Source organism: Geospiza fortis, unplaced genomic scaffold (assembly GCF_000277835.1).
Source record: "Geospiza fortis unplaced genomic scaffold, GeoFor_1.0 scaffold47, whole genome shotgun sequence".
Taxonomy (NCBI): domain Eukaryota; kingdom Metazoa; phylum Chordata; class Aves; order Passeriformes; family Thraupidae; genus Geospiza; species Geospiza fortis.
This window is the reverse complement of record NW_005054569.1, coordinates 68,575-89,924: the sequence shown is the minus strand read 5'-3', so window position 1 is coordinate 89,924 and position 21,350 is coordinate 68,575. Positions and strand designations below refer to the sequence as shown.

General features: G+C 45.9%; 1 protein-coding gene across 1 annotated transcript in view; it reads right to left on the bottom strand.

Moving 5' to 3' along the window:
- Window positions 1-21,350, bottom strand: part of GPC3 (glypican 3) — a gene marked incomplete at its 5' end in the record, with an annotated part of 133,846 nt that overhangs the window by 72,943 nt on the left and 39,553 nt on the right. Inside the window, one exon of the mRNA XM_005429706.2 lies at window positions 3,525-4,219. Coding sequence (XP_005429763.2) covers window positions 3,525-4,219 — 695 coding nt within the window. The remainder of the gene's footprint in view (window positions 1-3,524; window positions 4,220-21,350) is intronic.

Below are 21,350 nucleotides of genomic sequence, written 5' to 3'. Positions count from 1 at the left end.
GACATACTAGGCAGATTTTCAACCAGGGAAAAGGTAGGAGATTAGAAAATTAATATAGATATAGGCCCAGACAGCAATTTTTTTCCCAGTGTGCCCTGAGAGTCAGCCTCCTTGATAAAGTATTTTAATAGCAGGTTTTAGGGGGGAAGTTTTTAAGCAGACAAATTGTAGAAATAATAAAGCCCTAACACACACCACAGCTGACAAATTAGCTACTAAAGCAAGGCTTGGGATGGGAACTGTTTACTGCCACATTACTGAATTCACTGATCTCCACTGCTGTTTACAGACCTGGAACAACACACAGGCTCCCATTTAAATGCATGCCTGGAGACAGTTTCCAAAAGCAGATTTACAGCAGCATGACTTCCTCCTCTTGGGGTCTGCAGAGCTCCTCAGAAACCCACCTGGGGGCTCTGCAGCACCTCTGGAGCTCAAGTTCAGGAGCCCTTGGGGTCCAGGTCTGTGTGTGAATGCCCACACCCAGCCTGGGGGGTGGCAAAGGGGAAAAAGGAACAACCACATGGAGAAAAGATGCTCAGTCAGGAAACAGGCCTGAGGATTTGAAATACCAGGAGGGAAAACCACTGCTGCAGAAATGCCACCAATGCTGGGAAAAATAAAAGAAGCCCAAAGGACAGGCAAGGGCAGTAGTGTTGTTATTTGTGGTATAATCACTATGGGCATGGAAGATAAGTTTTCCATAATTCCAGAGGATTTTAATGACAATTAAATAACCTGTCATTATTCTTAATACCATGCAGGTGAACTGGACTTTGCCTACAGAAGCAGTGGTGGCCAAGGTCAGTAATAAAAGAGGTCAATATGAGAAGCCAGGGTGAGTGTAAAAACCCACATTTTGAAAGAAAACCCCTGAGGCATTTCATACTTGGGTATGGCTATAATGTCTAAAAACAATCATATTTACAGAATTATAGTAAATATAGCTGTTTGCTTCCAGGTATAGTCTTTGAAACTCAATATGTGCTGATAAGTTTAACAGAGAAACTTTCATCATAGCACAGCTAAATAAAAAAGTTGTATTCTATCATTTACAAAGTGATATCTTACAAAGATATTTACCCCAGGTCCTGATGCAGCTCAGCTCTTAGACTCTCTGCAATACTGTATGCTTCCATTATTGCCTTATTTCTCCACTGAACAGCTCATATCCTCACTTGTAAAAAAAAAAGTTGCTCTGGGCTCAGGTCTGACATAAAACCCTTAGCTGAGCAACATCAGTGATTTAAAAACAAACTTCAAAAACACAGTGGCCATTCTTTTTTGGTGACAATTGCCAGGCAACTGGCTTGTTTGGCTTGGATTTTTTTCTCCTTCACTCCAATAATGCAAAAATGTCTCTAGAGCAAAGAAACGAATCGCTGAAGTATTAAATAATCAAGAGGAGTTATGGTTAAGTAAGTACCTAGCTACATATGGCACTAATGAATTCCAACAGCTTTACCAAGTACAAAAGCACTGATTAGTTTTGTAATGCCCAGTAATTTTTATTGTAAAGGAAGTAAATTTATGTTTTGGTTTGGCAGAGAAGGGCAGATTGTAGCTCTACAGCTTTGTGTTGACTTTAGTGGTGCTCCATCTACTTGTCCTGCCACAAACTCATTCTCTGTAGCCAGATCAAGGTGTCAATATTCAGTAATACATGGGACAGTCATGTTTGTTGACTGCATACATGCACATCTCCAAGAAAAAGTGCATTTTTGTTGTTGTGCCAATACAAAAGGGATATGGGAGAACAAACACTGATCCTTTCAGACCCCACAGCAATGCCCAGGTCTGTGCTCACCAAACCTGGCACACAGCCCACATGCACAATGCTTCTGCTCTGCCTTAGCACCTACACACATGGGGGCTCACTGATGGAAAACATGCTGGATGCTTTTGCTCACAGCTGAATATGTCAATAAATCTATTGAGAGGCTCACTCTATATACAGAAGTAAGTTTTGTTTCTTACTGCCTTGGAAATGCCAACTGGGCTCAAAGCTGAGCTGGGTCTTCCCTCATTATCAACTGCAACATGAATTCTCCACCTCACCTGAACTCAAGGTAAACCTACAGTTACATCTCTGCTCCTTTGCTGTTCCAGAGAGGGTTGACTGATGGTTCTGGCTGATGGAAGAACTTCCCCCTGGCTCTGTGGCAGCAGAGCTGCAGCTCCTGACTGTCAGCTGGAGCCTCCCTGCACAAGCAGCGCTTGGCAGGCTGTAAAACAGTGTCACTGTACAACAGTGATTTTCTGCAGAAAGGGACTCAGGCAGGTTAAGACCAATGTCCTGCACTGTGCCCTGGAGCTTAACATGCTGCCCAGAAGTCCTGCTTGGAGCCATCCACCCAACACCCAGCCCAGCCACAGCCTCCTCCTGCCTCTTGGTCACTGCAACCCAAGAGCAATCCAACCCAGTGTAATTTGGTCCCTAAACCCCTTCCAAGCAGTGGAGAAAGCTTGCTCCATGTGAGCCAAACTTCCTGGGCTGGGAAACCACCTGAGTGCCACCACGATGTTTCACAGCCTGCACAAGTGTGGTGACAGAGCAAAGCCAGCACAAGAACAGCACAGAGTGCTCTGGCTCAGTGCCACACAGCTCAAAGCCCATAAGCTGATCCATTTCCATGGTACCCCCCAAAAAAGATAAGAGTTACTCACAGTGCAAGTAGTACAGTGACCTACATAAACACAGCTCTTTTGTAAACAGGAGTCAGGATGGCAGGAACAAGCAGATTACAGGGAAACAGTGTCAGATTTTAATCATCTTTGGTTTTAAGCAAACTATTACAACACTCCTACACCTTTGCCCCATCTCTAACTCTTCCCCACCTACACAGAGCAGCTCAGTTGTGTCTCAAGAAAAATCTCCTCTGCAGAACAAGCACCACAGTATCACAGTACATTTGTCCTTGGTGTTCAAAGAGAGCAGCAGGATTTTCAGAGCAAGACAGCCGCAGCTTCTCAGGAGGCTGAGAAATTCCTGAAATGTGTTTTTAAAGAGTCAAGTAAAAATAAGAAATAATCTCATTAAATGCAGCCCAAAACTGGAATGAGTTACTAAAAGATGGAGAATCAGCTCTTCTTTGGTAACTCAGGGGGTGCTACAGCACATGCCTCTGCCTGGCATCTATTTGGAGGAACATTTTTGTGATGTTAAAGGAGGCAGAGGACACCTGGAGAGCAGGACCAGCCTTTCAGAGCTACCCAGGGCAAGCACAGCACTCAGGGAAAATGGAAGATACTGGGACATCTCAGCTCCCAACCTCACACCCCAGGGTGAGTCCAGACCCTTCTGCTCTGACAAACCTGAAAAGAGGCAAAGCCCTTAATGGAAACCCAGGCCACGCAAACACCAGCTTCAAACGCTACCAAAAGTTTTTTGGAAGATCAGAAGGGGGTGGGAAGGGGTTGGTAATTGGAGCCATTTGGGGTTTGCTGGGAGGAGGAAAGGAACAGCTTGGATTCAACACAGTTTGTGTGCAAGAGAGCCTGGGGACCTGCAGAGAGCTACTCACAGCTGTCGAGAGCTTCCCTTCGTTCTTCTGTGCGTGGACGACGGCGTCGCGCACCACGGAGAACAGGCTCAGCAGGACGTGCTCCATGTCATAGATGCCGTGCATGCCTCTGGTCAGCCCCTCCAGAGCCTGGATGTACTCCTTCCAGAGGTTCTGGATCTCCAGGACGCCTGCCAGGCAGCCCTGCATCACCACCCCGCAGTAGCCAGCACAGGGCTTGGCCAGGAGCAGCCCCTGGCAGTGGGAGCAGTACCACATCCTCAGCAGCGCCCGCCCGCAGTCCTTGCTGAACTTGAGGTGGTCAGTGGTGTTTATCACCTCGATGCCCAGGTTCAGAGCCTGCAGAAAGACTCGTGTGGCCTGCAGGGACTTGGACACCTGCGTCATCATCGTCTTGGGGTGGTTCCCAAAGACTTTGAGGTCTCTCCTGGCCGCCCGCAGACACTCGGTCATTTCCTCAGAGGGATCGGGGAAGCCGGGGTTTATCAAGTGAGAGTAAACCAAAGGGAACAAACTGTCAAAAAATTCATTTATCATGTCATTGACGCTGATGTCAGAGCCCAGTATGTACAGTGAGATGTCAGTAAAAAGTTCTCCAACAAATTTAAGAGCCCTGGGCCCCATGCTCTGGTAGTAGGTCCTGAACATGCTGTTGGTGAAGTTTCTTGCGTGCCGCACTACAATTTCGAAGGCTTCTGCAAAACAGAACAACAACAACAAAAAAATGTTACTAAGAGATGGCGAGCCCAGAAACAGGGAGAATAATGTTCCACCACATCACTGCTGCCAGGGCTGGCCCCATCCTGCCTGCCTTGGGTCAAACACCTGCTGGCAGCCATGCCTGCTGCAAAACACCAGCATCAGCAACTTCCAGGGGAAATGCATAAATTCTTTAAGCAGAAGCTACATTTCAAAATGGCAAAAAAAAAAAACAACCCTACGATCTAGTTAACATTTCAGCTTTTAAAGAAAATATTGATTCAAGAAAAGGGCTAGACTGCAATTTCTTTCTCTCCCCCCCTTCATATTGATTTGAAATTAACAGGAATTCTATCTCCAGACTTAATTTAAGGCAGAGATAAATGTTTGACAAACTGTACAGCGCTTAAAATTAGGAAACAGTAAATGCTGACATTCCATTATGAAAAGGAAAATATTTATTGGAGTTTAATCACAGACAATATCCTGACTCTACCCCCAGCAGGTACCCTGCACCAAGTGTCCTCTAAACCACTGGAAAAAGCCCCCACAGTGCTGCAGTTTTCCCAAATGCACCAGGCTCACTTCAGCTGCAGATCCAATGCTTCATCTGCCCTGGATTGGAGCTGCTCCATTGTCCAAAGGATGCTGAGAGCCAGTGGTGCCATGTCCACCTGGCTGCCCAGCCAGGAACACTCTCATACACATCAGGCTGTCCCACACTGTCCCATGAAATTCAAGGTTTAGACAGACACTGTCATTTCGCTAGGAAAAGCCACGATGCATTTTCCCATCTCTGCCTTCAAAAACTTCAGGACTTTCAGCCCACATCTCCTCCACAAGGTGAGCAGGGAAGCCCCCACAGTTATTCCTTTAATTATAGCCCTCATCATCAGGATGCTTCCCAAATATCCATGCCCCACTATACAAGGACAACATACCTAAACACACACACCAGTTTGCATCTTAAAGCATCAGAAGGGGAGGCCATCAGTGCAAACAAAAGTCTTTTTCTTTGGCCAGCTTGCTCTACCAGCCCATGTCCCATCCTCCAGGGTACTATTCATAAAATGCTAAAATTAATGAACAGCCTTACAGTTCACAGGTCACTGACACCCCACGATGTAACTGCTCTCAACTCTGTCATTCTGGAAACACGCATCCTGGCTCAATTTGCATGAAAATTATTCATGTTCAATAATTAAAGGGAATGTTTAATTTTTAAAGCCATAAGAGTGATCTCCCCCATTTGTTAAGGCCGGAACGCAGCTGAGCATGGCCTGACACATCTCCACAGGGGTTCAGTATCAGCACTGGCACAAGCAATGCTGGGCCTTGCTGCTCGCCCTGCATAACCTCTGGCTTACCCAAGAGCTTTCAAGACCATCACATCTCCAGGACTTCCAGATCTTTCTCCCTGGGTGCACCCTATTCAGGGATGCCTGGAAGGACAGGGGGGTGCTGCTGCTGCACCCCATCCCAGCATGCAGAAAGCTGCGGTGTAAGCAGTGATCACAGTAAAAAATTACTGATATACTTCTGCGAACAGTGTCTCCACCCCATGTGGTGCCTGCACACCTCCCAGGCATGCTGCTGAAGCATTTTGTCCACACCTCCACACACCAGGACTGTCCCAGCAAGCCAAGATCTTGCAAAAGATCTCCTAGGGGACAGCAATCCTTCCTTCCTCACAGCACAGACCCGGGATGCAGGAGTGCAGGGACACAGGGCTCCTCTCTCCCTGCCACGACAGCCAGCATCCTGCTCCTCAGCCCCAGACAGAAGATGGCAAAGCTCTCCAGGCACACAGGGCCCCTCTTTCTCTGCCACGACAGCCAGCATCCTGCTCCTCAGCCCCAGACAGAAGATGGCAAAGCTCTCCAGGCACACAGGGCCCCTCTCTCCCTGCCACGACAGCCAGCATCCTGCTCCTCAGCCCCAGACAGAAGATGGCAAAGATCTCCAGGCAACAAAGCAGTGTGACACAAACAGGGCTCTGCAAGCAGAGCACTGGCACCACTGCACTATATGAAATGCTGGTTGTACTATTAAAAGTTAAAAAAAAAAAAAAGTCTTTTTAAAGGGGACCTATGGATTACAAAACTTTCCCCCCCCACTCTTTATTCTCAAGGACATCAGAATAGCTTTTGCCTCAAAAAGCACAAAGAACATTTTGGACCAGTGGGGTTTTTTTTGATAGCAGCGGAGACAGTGCCAGGATTTTCATGCTGTGCCTCACCATTCGCCTTTACCCTCTTCTCTGCTAGCTCCCTTTAGAAAAAGTCACCACTTTTCCATTTTCTCGCTCCTCTGTGCTTTGCCAGTTATCATCAGAGCCAAAAGACTCCTCACTGATTAGAAAAATATTCCAAGCTCCTATGCAAACCTCCTAGGGCGAGAAGGGCTTCAGAAAGGAATGGAGAACAGTGGTGCATCAGAAGAGCATGCACACACAGTCCCACTGCTTTAAAGGTCATGACATGCACATAATTTTTATCGTAATAACTGGCTGAGAGTGTCTGTTTTATGCGCCTGGGAGCTTTTGCATATATCCATTAGAAAGCGCAACAGGGACTATAAAGGCATATGGAGACTCCTGCTGCCCTATTAATAGATGCAAGAAATAATAAAACTTTGTAAAAAAGAAGTCTTACACATCCAAAATCTCTCCCACCCAACTCCCACAGTAGTTGCTTATTCTGAAATATTCCTCGGAAAGCGCTGGTTGCAGGAATTCTAAATCCCCAGCTGCCAGCAGCTGCAGTGACCCTCAGCCAGGCTCTGAGCACTTCAAAGGGGAGGAAACTTTGAGGGTCAGTCCCCTGTGCTCCCACAAGGGAACCTCACAGGGACATGGGGGGACATTGCATTATAGAAGTGACACAGGCGGCATCTGATTCCCCATAAAATCCCACAGCCTGCATTTGCTGCTGGTAAAATCTGCCCCACTCATAACATGGCATTATTGAAACTCATTGCTGGAGGATAATTCAATCTTTTCTCACTTCTATTTTTTTTCAAGGATATTTTCAAAAGCTGCCATTTAAGGCAGCTGTTTTGCAGGTCTGGCTGAAGCAGTGTGAATACAAAGCAAAGCATCAGATTTGCCTGCTGAAACAGGCAAAAGCACTGCACTGCTGAGCAGGGCTCACATTTTACAATCTCCATCACTGTAGAGTACACACACCTATGCGCACACAGCAGAGTATAAGACATGTTCCTTTAAACAAATTAGCAACAAAAGAAAGGCTCAGGATAATTTCCATCCTTTAGCGGATGCAGGGAGAAACACAGGGACAAAGGATGAGGAAAAGGCAAATGCACTTAACACCTTCTTGGCCTCAGTCTTTAGTAAAACCAGTTCTTCTCCAGGTACCCAGCACCCTGAGCTGGAAGACAGGGATGGGGAGTAGAACAAAGTCCCCATAATCCAGGAAAAAATGGTCAGGGCTCTGCTACACCACTTCGATACACACAAACAGGGCCAGATGGGATCCACCCAAGGGTACTGAGGGAGCAGGCAGAAGAACTCACAAGGTCACTGTCTATCATTTACCAGCAGTCCTGGTTACCCAGGGAGGTCCCAAGTGACTGGAGGCTGGCAAATGTGACAGGACCTGGGAGGGTGGGATCACCTCGAGTGCCATCATATGGCATGTACAAGACAGCCAAGGCATCAGGCCTGGCCCACATGGGGTCATGGTCCTGCTTGACCAACCTCATCTCCTTCTGTGATAAAGTGAGCAGCTTGGTGGATCAAAGAAAGGCTGGGGATGTTGTCTACCTGGACTTTAGCAAAGATTTTGGCACAGTTTCCCACAGTAGTTCTCTTGGAGAAACTGTCTGCTTGTGGTTTAGACACCTGTCCAGGAAAGAGAAACCAAGGGAGCACTCACAGAATGGGAGCCAGAGCATCATCACCAGCCCAGCACTGGTGCCCTGGTGCTGCACATCTTGACTGGCTGAGTCAAGGGCAGCTTATCAGGACTCCCAAAGGATGAATGAAACAGCTGAACCTACTCTAGACCCCAGATATCAGTCACTAGTTGAAAAGCACTGGCTATTACTTATTTTTCAGGCTGGACTCTTGCTGAAGTACCTGGAGAGGAATTGCTGCCTGATTCCAGCAGCCAGAAGGAAGGACTAAGCTCCTTTCAAAGTGCAAAAATTCCCCAGAACACAGCCCAGGGAGAGCTGCGTGGCCGTGCAAACCGGCAATTAGAGAAAATAAATTGTAAAAGAGCATAACAGTGCCCTGAGTGGGGATTACTGGCAGGAGAAGGAAATCACTGTGTTCTCAGCCCAGATAATAAGAGTCTGCTGCTTAGTAAAAATGCCAGCTTTCCTGAGAAAGCACGTTGGCTCTTAAGCTGCAGCAAACTTCAAAGGGGTCGGCGGCGGGGGCCGGAGGAGCCTTGGTTAAACCTGCTGGCTGCCCCGGGCTGCAGGATGCTACACCACTTCGATACACACAAACAGGGCCAGATGGGATCCACCCAAGGGTACTGAGGGAGCAGGCAGAAGAACTCACAAGGTCACTGTCTATCATTTACCAGCAGTCCTGGTTACCCAGGGAGGTCCCAAGTGACTGGAGGCTGGCAAATGTGACAGGACCTGGGAGGGTGGGATCACCTCGAGTGCCATCATATGGCATGTACAAGACAGCCAAGGCATCAGGCCTGGCCCACATGGGGTCATGGTCCTGCTTGACCAACCTCATCTCCTTCTGTGATAAAGTGAGCAGCTTGGTGGATCAAAGAAAGGCTGGGGATGTTGTCTACCTGGACTTTAGCAAAGATTTTGGCACAGTTTCCCACAGTAGTTCTCTTGGAGAAACTGTCTGCTTGTGGTTTAGACACCTGTCCAGGAAAGAGAAACCAAGGGAGCACTCACAGAATGGGAGCCAGAGCATCATCACCAGCCCAGCACTGGTGCCCTGGTGCTGCACATCTTGACTGGCTGAGTCAAGGGCAGCTTATCAGGACTCCCAAAGGATGAATGAAACAGCTGAACCTACTCTAGACCCCAGATATCAGTCACTAGTTGAAAAGCACTGGCTATTACTTATTTTTCAGGCTGGACTCTTGCTGAAGTACCTGGAGAGGAATTGCTGCCTGATTCCAGCAGCCAGAAGGAAGGACTAAGCTCCTTTCAAAGTGCAAAAATTCCCCAGAACACAGCCCAGGGAGAGCTGCGTGGCCGTGCAAACCGGCAATTAGAGAAAATAAATTGTAAAAGAGCATAACAGTGCCCTGAGTGGGGATTACTGGCAGGAGAAGGAAATCACTGTGTTCTCAGCCCAGATAATAAGAGTCTGCTGCTTAGTAAAAATGCCAGCTTTCCTGAGAAAGCACGTTGGCTCTTAAGCTGCAGCAAACTTCAAAGGGGTCGGCGGCGGGGCCGGAGGAGCTCTGGATTAACCTGCTGGCTGCCCCAGGCTGCAGGAGCTCCAGCCCAGCCTGCCACTTGATGGGTTTATTTAAGAGATTATGTGATGCAGTTGTCTGAGCCACAAGGAGCCTGTACAGGTGACCCCAGCAAGCCATTCCCATCCAGCATCCCACTGGAGATGGGGAAGCCAAAACCTGACGGCAGCTGCAGAGCTGGGGCAGCTACAGCAATGCACCTCCAATTCCAAGCTCAGCAAGTGCTGCTTCACAAGCAGCTGAAGGTGTTTAGAAAGGTGAAACAAGGTCTGTCCTCCTTCTGACTCCCATGCCAGCTCACCAAAGAGCAGCAGAGCCACTTCCACACAGCACTGTGACCACTGGGAGGAGGGACAGCAGGGTCCACCATGGCAGCCAGGCACCACGACATGCCACAGGCTTCATGCTGCCCCTCCAGTAATGTGCTGCTCTGGTTCTGCTGTAAAGACAAGCTTCCAACAGGGACAGCTGTCCTTCTCTGGGTGTCACACAGCACAGCAATCAAGTCCTCTTTGGCAAAGGCTCAGCAAAGGTGAAGGGGCTGCACAGCAAAACCTGCTGCACCAGCAGCTCATTGTCCATGGGCAGCTGGGAAGGGAGCAAAGGTGGAGGCGCAGGGCTGTGTGACCCATGCACCCCATAGCACATGAGTACCAAGGCATTAGAACTGCACCTACAACACTGATTTTCCTGTTCCTTGACATCTAGACACATAAATCCTGCAACCAGCAACTCTCTCTGAGCAGGGAAGCTCCCACCATGGCTGCTCCCACTTACTGTGGGAAGCTGAGCTCCCAACTCCCATTTGCACTTCTGCAAAGGACTGTTTGCTTAAGAACTTGTTTCCCCACACATATCTTGACCACCAAGATATCTCTTCACAGTGGAGGAACTACAACCTTTGTTATACCACTACCAAGAGCCAGTAAAAGCAAGGCTCAGGGTTTTTGAGGGGGGAAGAAAAAACCAAGCAGGTAATTCTAAACAGTGGAGGAACTACAACCTTTGTTATTCCACTACCAAGAGCCAGTAAAAGCAAGACTCTGGGTTTTTTGAGGGAAGAAAAATACAAGCAAGTAATTCTAGACAAGGTCATGGTGTCACCCTATGCCCTCAGAAAACTCCAGGGCCATCTCCTCCAGGAGTTTGAGGCAGAGTGGTGAATCCTCATGCACTATTCCAAACTGCAAAATGAACATAAAACTGATTTCCATGCAGCAGAAACTTCCCTTGAGGCCAACACAGATCACTGGCAGTCAGCTGAATTTCCCTCCGCAGAAAAAAAAGCCAAAACTGCTCAGCCCCTCAAAACCATTACCAACGTTCATGGACTGGAATTCAAATGCTCATCTAGGAAATGCTAAAAGTTTGGGTGTTTGTAAGCTCAACCAAGTATTTTCTGACTTGGCTCTTGCTGTGACACTGCTCAGAAGTGGCAAAAGAAGCCAGAGGAATCCTCATGTGAGTGAGCTCTAAAAAGAGGAAATGCTTCTTTAATATCTCCAATGAATCAGACAACCTCAGCCCCATCACAACAGCCTGTGTTCCCAAAACACAGCAGAGCTCACCAAGAGAGGAACAACTGTTTGCAATAATGGCCTGGCAGCCACAGGCACTACTGGTGAGATGAACCCCAAGTCATTTTTCAAACAGCAGGTAATATTTACTTACCAATTTGGAAAAGGTTTGCAATATATTGAGCAGAAAGGAAACAAAATCTAAGAGAATTTCCCCTGGCAGCAATAAGAGCAGCCTCCAGATTTGTTCTGTTATGATTTACACTACACTGCAAGTTTTTAACAACATTATCTGGAGACAAAAGCTCTTCTAAGCAGTATAATTACTTTTGTCTATGGCATTACAGAACCCATCAGATGGTGCCACTGCTGCTCTTACAGGGTTTGTTTCGCTGAGCACATTTGGGTATAAAGCTTAGGAAATGCTTTTTTTTTTCCAACTATGACACAGTTTTTTTGATTACTTTTACAATATTGTCACCATAAAAATTATGGTCTTGAGCTCCCAAGCTTATGAGATTAGCTTCAAAGCATTAGCAATAAAAAATAGAACAATTTTGTTATTCTGTCTTCTTAATTTTAAGCCATCAATGTTTGCACTTTCTACCTTTGCTCCATCACCACCAGTCCCAGACAGCAAAGGTCCCATCTTTAAATGACACAGGGCTTTTCCCAGCTCCTAGCCCACTGCCTTCACTACCACAGGAGCCAAAGCTTCCAAGCCAGTGATGCTCACCAGCCAATGCTAAATCCTTATGCTTTTATCAGAAAATCATATTTTCCTAATTGTCTGTTTCTATCAAACCACCAATCTCCAAAGCCATTTATATTTAATTGCTCAGCTTACATAGTGCCCTGGCAGTTTGAAATACACTCCCTGAAGTTTCTAATAAAAATACTGTACAATCCATCTCATTATACCCTCTCAAACTGCCCTGAAAACGCTCCTGTTCCAGTCCAGGTAACAGTCCAACTGTTACACAATTAGTCACACTGTGCTTCTCCCATTTAATATTTATATCCTGCACAGAAAAACTTTGTTAATGCAAACTGCAGAGCTCACCAACACAAGCTGCTACCAGCCCAGAAGCAAGGAAACAAGAAATGGTGGTGCCCACAGCTCCCCATGTCCAGCCAGCCCCTCACCTGGACCAGACCCTGCCTGGAGGAGCTCAGGGCAGTGCTCTGTATCCCACTCTGGCATCCATAAGGCATGATAGCAAAAGGCAGGGTCAGGGGTGCTGGAATGGACCACAGACAATATTTTTTTGAGGGGCACCAGGATGCCTCGAGAGATCCCTTGGGAGTACCCAAGTCAACACAGAGAACCCACATTCTGAGTGAAAGTTAAAACAAAAACCAAAAAATCTCACAGCAAACACCTCACAAGAATGACTCTGGGGTAAAATCTTTTCTGGGGCATCATGTTTGCTGGTGTTTTTCATTAAATATTGGTTGCACATCCATTGTGTAATTTGTTTTCCCCAGCATCAAGAAAGATAATGCTTCGTGCCATGACAGATGTGTGAATGCTTAACAGATTCCTGAAAATTTAATACAAAGTTAAAAATGCAAACAGTCGAGGCTGGTGCAAGTGGTGGGTGAACATGATTCTTTATCAAAATCCGAGGGCAAGAGGAATAAGCAGGAGAAGCAGGCTCAAATCAAGCCCTGGGAGCACAAGCTGGAAAATTTGAGGGGGAGGATGCAAGAGGCTTCTGCAGCTGAAAGGTCGCTGTGGTGGAGGTAAAGGTTGTGCGGTAACCTGTCAGATGAGAGCAAGATAAACTTCTCTCCATGCCCCCCATGCCTCCATCCTGATGCTGAAACCCACATAAGGCTCAGGGTTCAAGTTCACCTCCCCTGTTTTTTTAATCCCAAATACTTCATTTCTTTGCCCCTAGTCTCTCTTACCTCTCCCATTTGCTGCAGAGACAACAGACTCCATCTACAACACTTATTTCAAGGCAGGTGCTCAGCCAGGGAGCACAGCCCAGGGCAAAAGGAATAGCTACAAAAACCTTGGGGAAAAGGCCTCTCTTCCCTGGGTAACTGAGCAGATATCACAGACCCAAGCATTTTACCACTGCAAAAGCACATCTAGGATTGTTTTGGTTTTATTTTTAAACACAAAGCCCATTCCCTCCTCCCAAAACCAAAATAAAAACACACAAAACCAATCAAAAACAAAAATACCCCAACAAAACAAACCAAACAAAACAACAACAACCACAAAAAGACCAATAAAACCCCATCACTTGGTCACCCACACAGCATTATTTTACTAATTGGAGGCTGCAACATCCATCTAATGGAGTTATCAAGATATCAAAAAAGCAGTACAGCTCTTCAAAGATGAATGACAAGCCACATATATCAAGCAGAGGGCAAATTATTTCATGCACTCCCACCCAAATTTATAGTCCAAGCATTTCTAAAGACCAAGACACCAGTTTGCATAGTTCTTCTAGTCATTTTAAAATAAAAGTTATAAGCAACTTCTGAAAAAAAATGCAAGCCTAGCAAATTCCTTTATTCATCAGAATAAATGAAGATAAAGGAAACCACCAGCTCAAACTGAGCTTGTACTCAAAAAGTCAAAAAAATTCTTTGGAAGTGCATTGGTCTCAGTAACTTTAGAGCAAGGCAGATCTGAGACTGGCTTTCCTGGCTCCCTTTCATTCCAGAGGGCTTTTATCAGCCTGTTAAGTCTCCAACAATGGAGAGCAGACTATTTATTTAAGCAGCAAATTCCTTCCTTAATAATCTCTCCTGGCCAAATTCTCTTTAAAGTTATCTCAACAGTCTGACGAAAAGCAAATGGCAGAAGATCAGTTCTTGATCCCTACAGTCACACGTAGGACTTGCACTTACATCAGGGCACCTGTTGACCATTTTTTGGTCACTCCAGCTCCTTCATTTCTGTTATCACTTTCCTACCTGCGCTGGCAGATCTTGGGAAAGCCATTTACCCAGTAAAATACAGCAGCCAACATCAGTTTAACTCTTCCCACTAAGGAGTTTTCAAGACACAGAACAATGTCCAAGTTCTGAAAAGCAATTCAGTGATTTCCAAGCTAGTTTTGTCTCAAGACACCTCAGAGAAAGAGGTTTCCAACATGGTCATAATACTGTGGATCACCTCAGGAGCACAGGCACAACCAGCCACTCCAATGCTCCCTGGCAGCACCTGACCCACTGAGGAAATGCAGAATATTTTAGTAGCATCTTGCTCAAGAGGGAGCAGGGTACCCACTGCCCCTCCTGTCTGAAACACCACAGGGGCTGACACAGGACACCACAGCCACAGCAGCACCCCTGTCACAGGACTCAGGGCATGCCAGGCACACAAACCTCAGGCACCATTTCCATCCTTTAAAAAACCAAAAAAAAAAAAAAAAAAAAGGAAGACCTAACGATGGCCCCAGTTTCCAGCTTTAGCACTTTCCAAACACCGGACTCACTTCTTCTCTTCCTTCCTCTGTGGTACCTTGAGTGGAGCCCCCCAAATCACCAGTGGTTTTGCTGGGGGGAGGTTGTTTTGATGAAAACTGTTTTGTTTGTTTGTGGGGAAGGTGGTTTGATGGGTTTTTTCGGTTGGGTTTTTTGTGGGTTGTCTTTGTTTGAGTGGGGATTGTTTGCTTGGCCTTTTCAGGGGGTTTTTGGTTTGTGGTGGTTTTTTTGTGGGTTCTCTTTGCTTGATTGGTTTTGACTTTGTTTCCTAAGTTGGTGCATGGGCAGGTCCCAGCCCAGGGAGGAAGCAGAAGATGGGACATCACGTCCTGGTGGCACCAGCTGAGCCCATGGCTGGTCCATACCCAGCACCCCACGTGGCTCCTGCATCCTGCTAGTCCTGGCTCAAAGCCCTGGTTTGATTAACACTCACTTTACAAGGAAGATGTTTTATCATCTCCTTATTCCCCCCTGTGAGAGCAAGGCAACCATTGTAACAGGAGCACGAGATGATAATTTGGCTCTCAAGAGCCAGACTCACAATCACAGCTGCCAGGAATCGATCGGAGGCTCCACTGCCTGCTCCAGAGAGGCTTTCCTTCAAGAACATGAATAATCCTCTGCAAAGTAATGGCACTATTCATCTCTGGAAAGTTCCTCACAGGCTTAAATCCCTTGCCCCACGGGGGCCACGTGTTCAGCTGCGTTCCCAGTAAATTAAAATTCAGCTTGCTCTTTTTCTGCAAAGGAACATGGAGAGTATCGATCGATAAATTTACCAAAAGTTTTATGGCAGCTGCTTTTCTCAGTAATAGAGCAACCACTGCTCAGACATGGTTTAACACATAATCTCCAGATCAATACAACTTTTGATTTATAAATAATGATAACAAAAGGAGCAAGGACAAATATGCCTGGGAAAAGAATAAACAGCTTCTCCAAAGGGTACTTTCATCATAGTCCTCTCAAAATAAAGATCAGGTATTTCAAAGGCTGTATGTGGAAATCAGCACAGAATATATTGCCTCCAAAGCTGAAGGTTCATCTTCATCATCACACTGTTCTGACTTGTCTGTTCTGCAACTTTTGGCACATGGGACCCTCCTGGTGGCATTTGTTAAGTATTAGCTGGTCATTATACCAAAATCCCCTTTTTCCCAAAGGAGAAGTTACCACACAGAGAGACCTCCTGTATGAACACTTCCACACAAGGTCTATGTCCATACTCCAAATGTTATGTCTATTATGGAGTCTTTCCTAGGTATGATAAACACAGGTCAGAAAAGACTGTAAATCCTGACAATTTTTTCAATTACCGTGCGTGTTAAAATGATGCCACCACAAATAGGTTGCAAGAGAAATGCTGGAAGATCTATGAACTCACTGTAAATCTATTTAAGTTGGGAATTCATGCCTTGCAGAATTTTACCATTAGTCCTGAGAATTAGTTTATTGCTGGACAGGGAGGGCTGAGCCCATGAGGGTCATTTCAAAGACATACTGCACCATGGCCTGTCTAAAATGGCCCCTCTGCAGGGGTTTAATGTGTTAGTGAGCCTTTGAGTAACTGCTTGCACACTTCCCTCTACAGATATCCTCCACTGAATAAGAAAAAGCTTATTCCTTTTCCTAAACCTTCACATTGCTTCTCCTCCCATCCATAACCTCTTCTTCCAGTGGAAGCACTGACCTATTTGAGAGGGTATAACAATTTAGGTACAATTATTCAGTTGCTTTGGGAATCAGCTCCTGGGATTTTTTTAATACCCATGGAGAAAAACCAAGGGGGAAAAGAGCTCAGGTTTAAATACAGAGAATTCTGATCCAAAGACAACCACCTTCCCCTACCCCAAGCCTACCACTGTTCCTGTCAGAAGAACACTTCTCTTTGAAAAGCCATTTTTTCTTTCACTTCTTGTTGAGAACCAAAAATTTCATTTGCTGTGATGTTTGCACTTAACTGACTGGCTCAAGCACATCAGAGATGGATCCTTTTTGATAACAAAATAGTTGGAGTTTTAACAGCCTCTAGAAATGAAAAAGCGGAGCAAACCTATTTTCCACTCTCTGAATTGAGCATTTGCTGTTGTGGGAAGTGGTGGAGCCATCATCCCTGAAGTGTTCAAAAGATGCATGGACATTTCACCTGGGGACATGGTTTAGCGATGAACACAGAGGTGTTGTGTTCATAGCTGAACTCAGTGATCCTGAAGTCTTTTCAGACCTTAATGATTCTGTGATCTGAGTTCAAACCCCCCCTTGTCCAAGACAGAGCTGAGCTCCAGCACCATGGAGTGGAAAAGATCTTTGGGAAGAGAGAAGGGGAGTCCTGTATGCTTGTGTCTGGCATCAGGAAAAAAATGTACTTCTCAACATGGGCAAAGAGGGGTGAACATCCTCTTTGCAGGCAGTATTCTGTATTTATATCAAAATCCATTTTCCTGTTTGAAATAAATAGCATTTTACAAACATTCTTGCTCTTCTCCAAGGTTTTCAGCTTTCCACCAATGACCCAAAGACTTTGGAAGGTCCCTTAGAACAGCCTTATCCTGAGCCAGGACAAAAAGAGCAAAGCACATGGGCAGCTTGGCCACAGCTGATGGGCAGCCACACTTCCATCCAGGAATACCCTGAGCCCTCAACAGGGGGACCTTTGGAGGCAGGGAAGGAGCTGGAGCCAGCGGAAGAGCAAACAGTCTCTACAGCATCCCTGCATCCCAAAAACATTTCTGGTAAAACTTAACCACAGTCAACGTTGCAACACTGTGGATATCCTCTCCATGTGCTTTTCCATTGCAAACACTTCACAGATTCCCTGGAACTTCAGGGCAGCTGAAAGCAGGTGAACAGAGCTGAGACAGGCTCTCAGCAGGCTCAGTCCATGGCTCAGTGAGAAGCTGCCAGCGATCAGATGGGACAGACTCGCTCCACTGCTGACACTTCTCTTGAAACTCAGTCCATCCACTGTGACAGATTTTGGAAAAGCTTCTCCTGATGTCCAGGAGCAGCTCAGAGCAGACAGAGACCAGCCTTTCTAAAGGCTCCAGAGCCGGGCAGGAAACACTCCTTTGATTTCCCCATTACTGCTGAGCCCGAGGCTGAACTGCAAACCTCCCTCCTCCTCCTCCTCCTGTTACCAATTTGACAGCGTTTTACATGCTCAAGAAACCCAAAGTGCAATGAAACCACAGCGGCAAAACTCAAACTGGCAATGGAAGAAGCAGTTCCTGCCCAGGGTGGCTGTGCAGGGAGTGTGTTAAAAACCTTTAAAATCTGCAAACATGCAGCTCTCTGCTGAACTGCCCCAGACACCAACCCCCCTCTGGCCAGACAAAGAGTCCATGGACGCCAGGGCTGCAGAATCTCCCCATAAACACTTTCATTTTAAGCCTGTTTAACTGGGAAAAGGTCAACACCAGTAACAGCACAACATGTGTTATCAGTTAAACAAAGTTAGCAGCTATCAGTTAAACAAAGACCACTTAGACAAGGCAAAGCAAAGATCCTCTGTATTCCAGGCACCCAGATGAATCTCTAATACCCTGCTAAGCCTCTGTGTTTTATGTGCAGTCTCCATGAAGTCTGCATTGGGCGTTTTTAATTGCACATGAACGAATTAACCATCATTAACCATGAATTAAACAGGATACAACTTTAAAAAAAAAAGTGTAACAATATAAAATGCTGGAAGTGTCATCTACATCTCTGCTGAGCTCCTCATTTGCCATCATCAAGCACTACCTAAATTATCATCCAATTTGTGTACAGTCAGTAGTGTATTTTTCTTCCCCAAAATGATCAAATAGAGACAGCTATTAAACCGACCTTTAATAAGAACAACTGCCTTTTGCAAGATGAATATTTTCATATCATATTTATCATTTAAAGGCTATAAATACCATGTGGGTTTCAACTGGCACACTCCCCACTTCAATAAGTGACATTTGTAGCAAAGTTTCACTTCTGACAAAGGCTGAATCTATTCTCAACCACGGGAATTGCTCTCAGAGCTTGCACAATCTGTTGTTTTCTGCCAGCCCCAGCTTTGGACAGAGCAGATTAAATAAAGACCTCAGTTTACAATTAAAAACCAAAACAATCCAGCCCTTGCTGCTGTGGGAAAAGCTTGAAACTGTGACCTGTAGTGCTGGCAGACAAGAACAGTAAATTAAGGAAAACCTCACAGTGTATCATTTTTCAAACTTACCAATTTTAATGCCGATCACATTGTTCTTAGGGCTTTAATCATGATTTGGTAATGCCTTGAGGTTATGGGAACTGAAAACCACATGCTTCCACTCAAGTGAGACAGCAAAACATTTTGCAAATTCATCTTTCCTATGAAGATGCTCATGTTCCATCCTAATCTTTACTTCCCTGCTAAAACAAAAATATACCCAAATCTCCCAAAGACTGACTAGCTTAAGATACAACGCCATAAAATCCCTGAGCATTTTTACTCCTTTTCTTTCCAGAGCATCAGTGTAACCCTACCCTGACTTCAGGGAGTCACAGCCTTTACCTTTATATATTAACCAAGCCAACCAAAGTTTTAAAACACAGGTATCTCACCCTTCCCCATTTCCCAGGCTGACATGCCATTTATCCCCAGACCTAATGAGCAGCATATAAGCACAAGATGCCATTCCAAACAGCCACAAACCACAAATGATTCCTCCCAGATGCAGCCCTGGAAATTCAGACGTGTTTTCCCTGCAGGCTGAGTGGCACCAGAGCCAGGACCCTGCAGGGCTGGGGCTCCCACCCTCCCCAGCACCAGGGTGTGATGGCACCCCCAGAGCCAGCCACATTGCAGGGTTTGCCTCCAGAGCTGGGAAAGGAAAATCAGGGAGAAAAAGCTAATTTCCTTTGCTCCTGAATGAATTATTAGCTACAATTCCTGTCCTACAACAAAGCATTTCTGTTGGCTTAAGCAGCATGAAAGCAATGCAAACTGAACAGGAAAAAAAAAGAGTTTGCAAGTGGCAGGTTTGTGTTTAGCAATGCCAGTACATCGACCCTCACACAGCAGAGGAAAAAGAAAGAAAGAAAAAAAGCATTTAACAGAAATGTTGAGGGCTTGTCTCTGAGCTTTGCTACCCTCACTTAACAAACAGAACATTTTGATTCTTCACTGTTTTTTGTGAAAGCGGACTGGGAGTCCCCACAGCTGGTTTCTCAGCACATGCATCTCAAAGTTTTTCCCTCCATCAAGAAAGTGAAGTAGACAGCAACATCAACTAGATGGTAGAAAAAAAATGCAAAGAAGCAGAAGCTGAATTGCTTCTTGTCCTTTGCGCTCCTGTGCAAGCCCACTCCTGCATCAGTCCTTTCAGCCCAGGCCTGAAAGTCTTAAACTCTGCTTCCAGCCCAGGTCTGAAGTCTCTAAACCCTGTCTGCAGAGAGAATTAGCCTGGATTTATTGCAAACACCTCCTCTGGACACTTGTAAAACAATCTGAGAGTACCTAATGGATTTAGGATTTAGCTAAATTGGTGAAACACAATAAAGAGATTAAGAACACAGTCCATCACAAGCAACTGAATTAGCACATCCTTTAAAAGCTACAGGCACCAGCGAGGTCCAGGAGTAACTATCAAGCAGGGAAAAAGTGGAGCAGAAATGCAGGGCAGAGAATGGATTTCCTGCAGCAGATTGTGGGGAAAGTCTGAAGGAGCTGCCCAGGGCAGTCAGCACTGCAGGGACACAGAGTTCTCATCTCTAACACAGGAAACCCCCGGCACAAGGCAGCAGCTGGTCCAAGCTCATCTGTAGAAATGAAAGCTCACATTACTACTGGCCATTTAACTTCAGAAAATGCATCCAAAGAGAATGAACAAGTCTAAAATAGCACATTGCTGGATGCAGACCCATTCCCATGGGTGACCATCTACATGGATATCCTCAGGATCCAGCCAAGACATTACAGGATCATCTCACAGCCTCATCTGACCTCACTATGTCTCACCAGTTGGTGTCACAAAAAAAAAAAAAAAAAAACAACACTACATGAGGCTGTGTCCAAGAGTTTCATGTGCCAGGTCTTTTTGGAGCATGGAAAGGCACAAATTTTCTTAGATTTTACTGCATGTTTCCATGTTTCTCTGAATCCTCCTCCCCTCCGTCTCCACTCCAGCACACTCCACTGGGGGATGCTGGGGAGCAGATTGCAGCCTCTCTCCCTGCTGGAACTTCTTCTCCAGCTGGGCTGAGACAGGGGACAGGGAGGTCTTTGGGTAGCAGAAATTGAATCAACTCAGGGAAATTACAGCAGCAACTCCATCAGCTCTCAAACTGCTTAGCACCACCTTGCACTGGCTGCAGCACCTTCCAGCCTAACTCCCAAGGAAAGGCTCCTGAACAGATTTATCATAAAACAGTCTTCTTGGCAGTCCAGAAAAAAACCATGAACCACATTCTGGCTTCATGTTCACAGAGACTCCACACAGGAGCAGAGCTGGTCTCTTCTTACCATCCTATCAATCACATTCCTTCCTGCAAGATTTGTTTCCAAGCAAACAGAAACACTGATAACCTTCCTGCTAATGAACTGAACCTGCACATCTTCAGTTCAAACAAGTCCTACACTATTTCTCTTAGCCCTCACCAACATACCTTCATTTCAAAAGAAGCCATCCATATTCCTCAGTCTCAGAATAATGCTTCTTCAAACAAGTTGCAATAAAAGGTTTCCTCCCAGCTCCACTATCATGTGAGAACACAAGTATCCA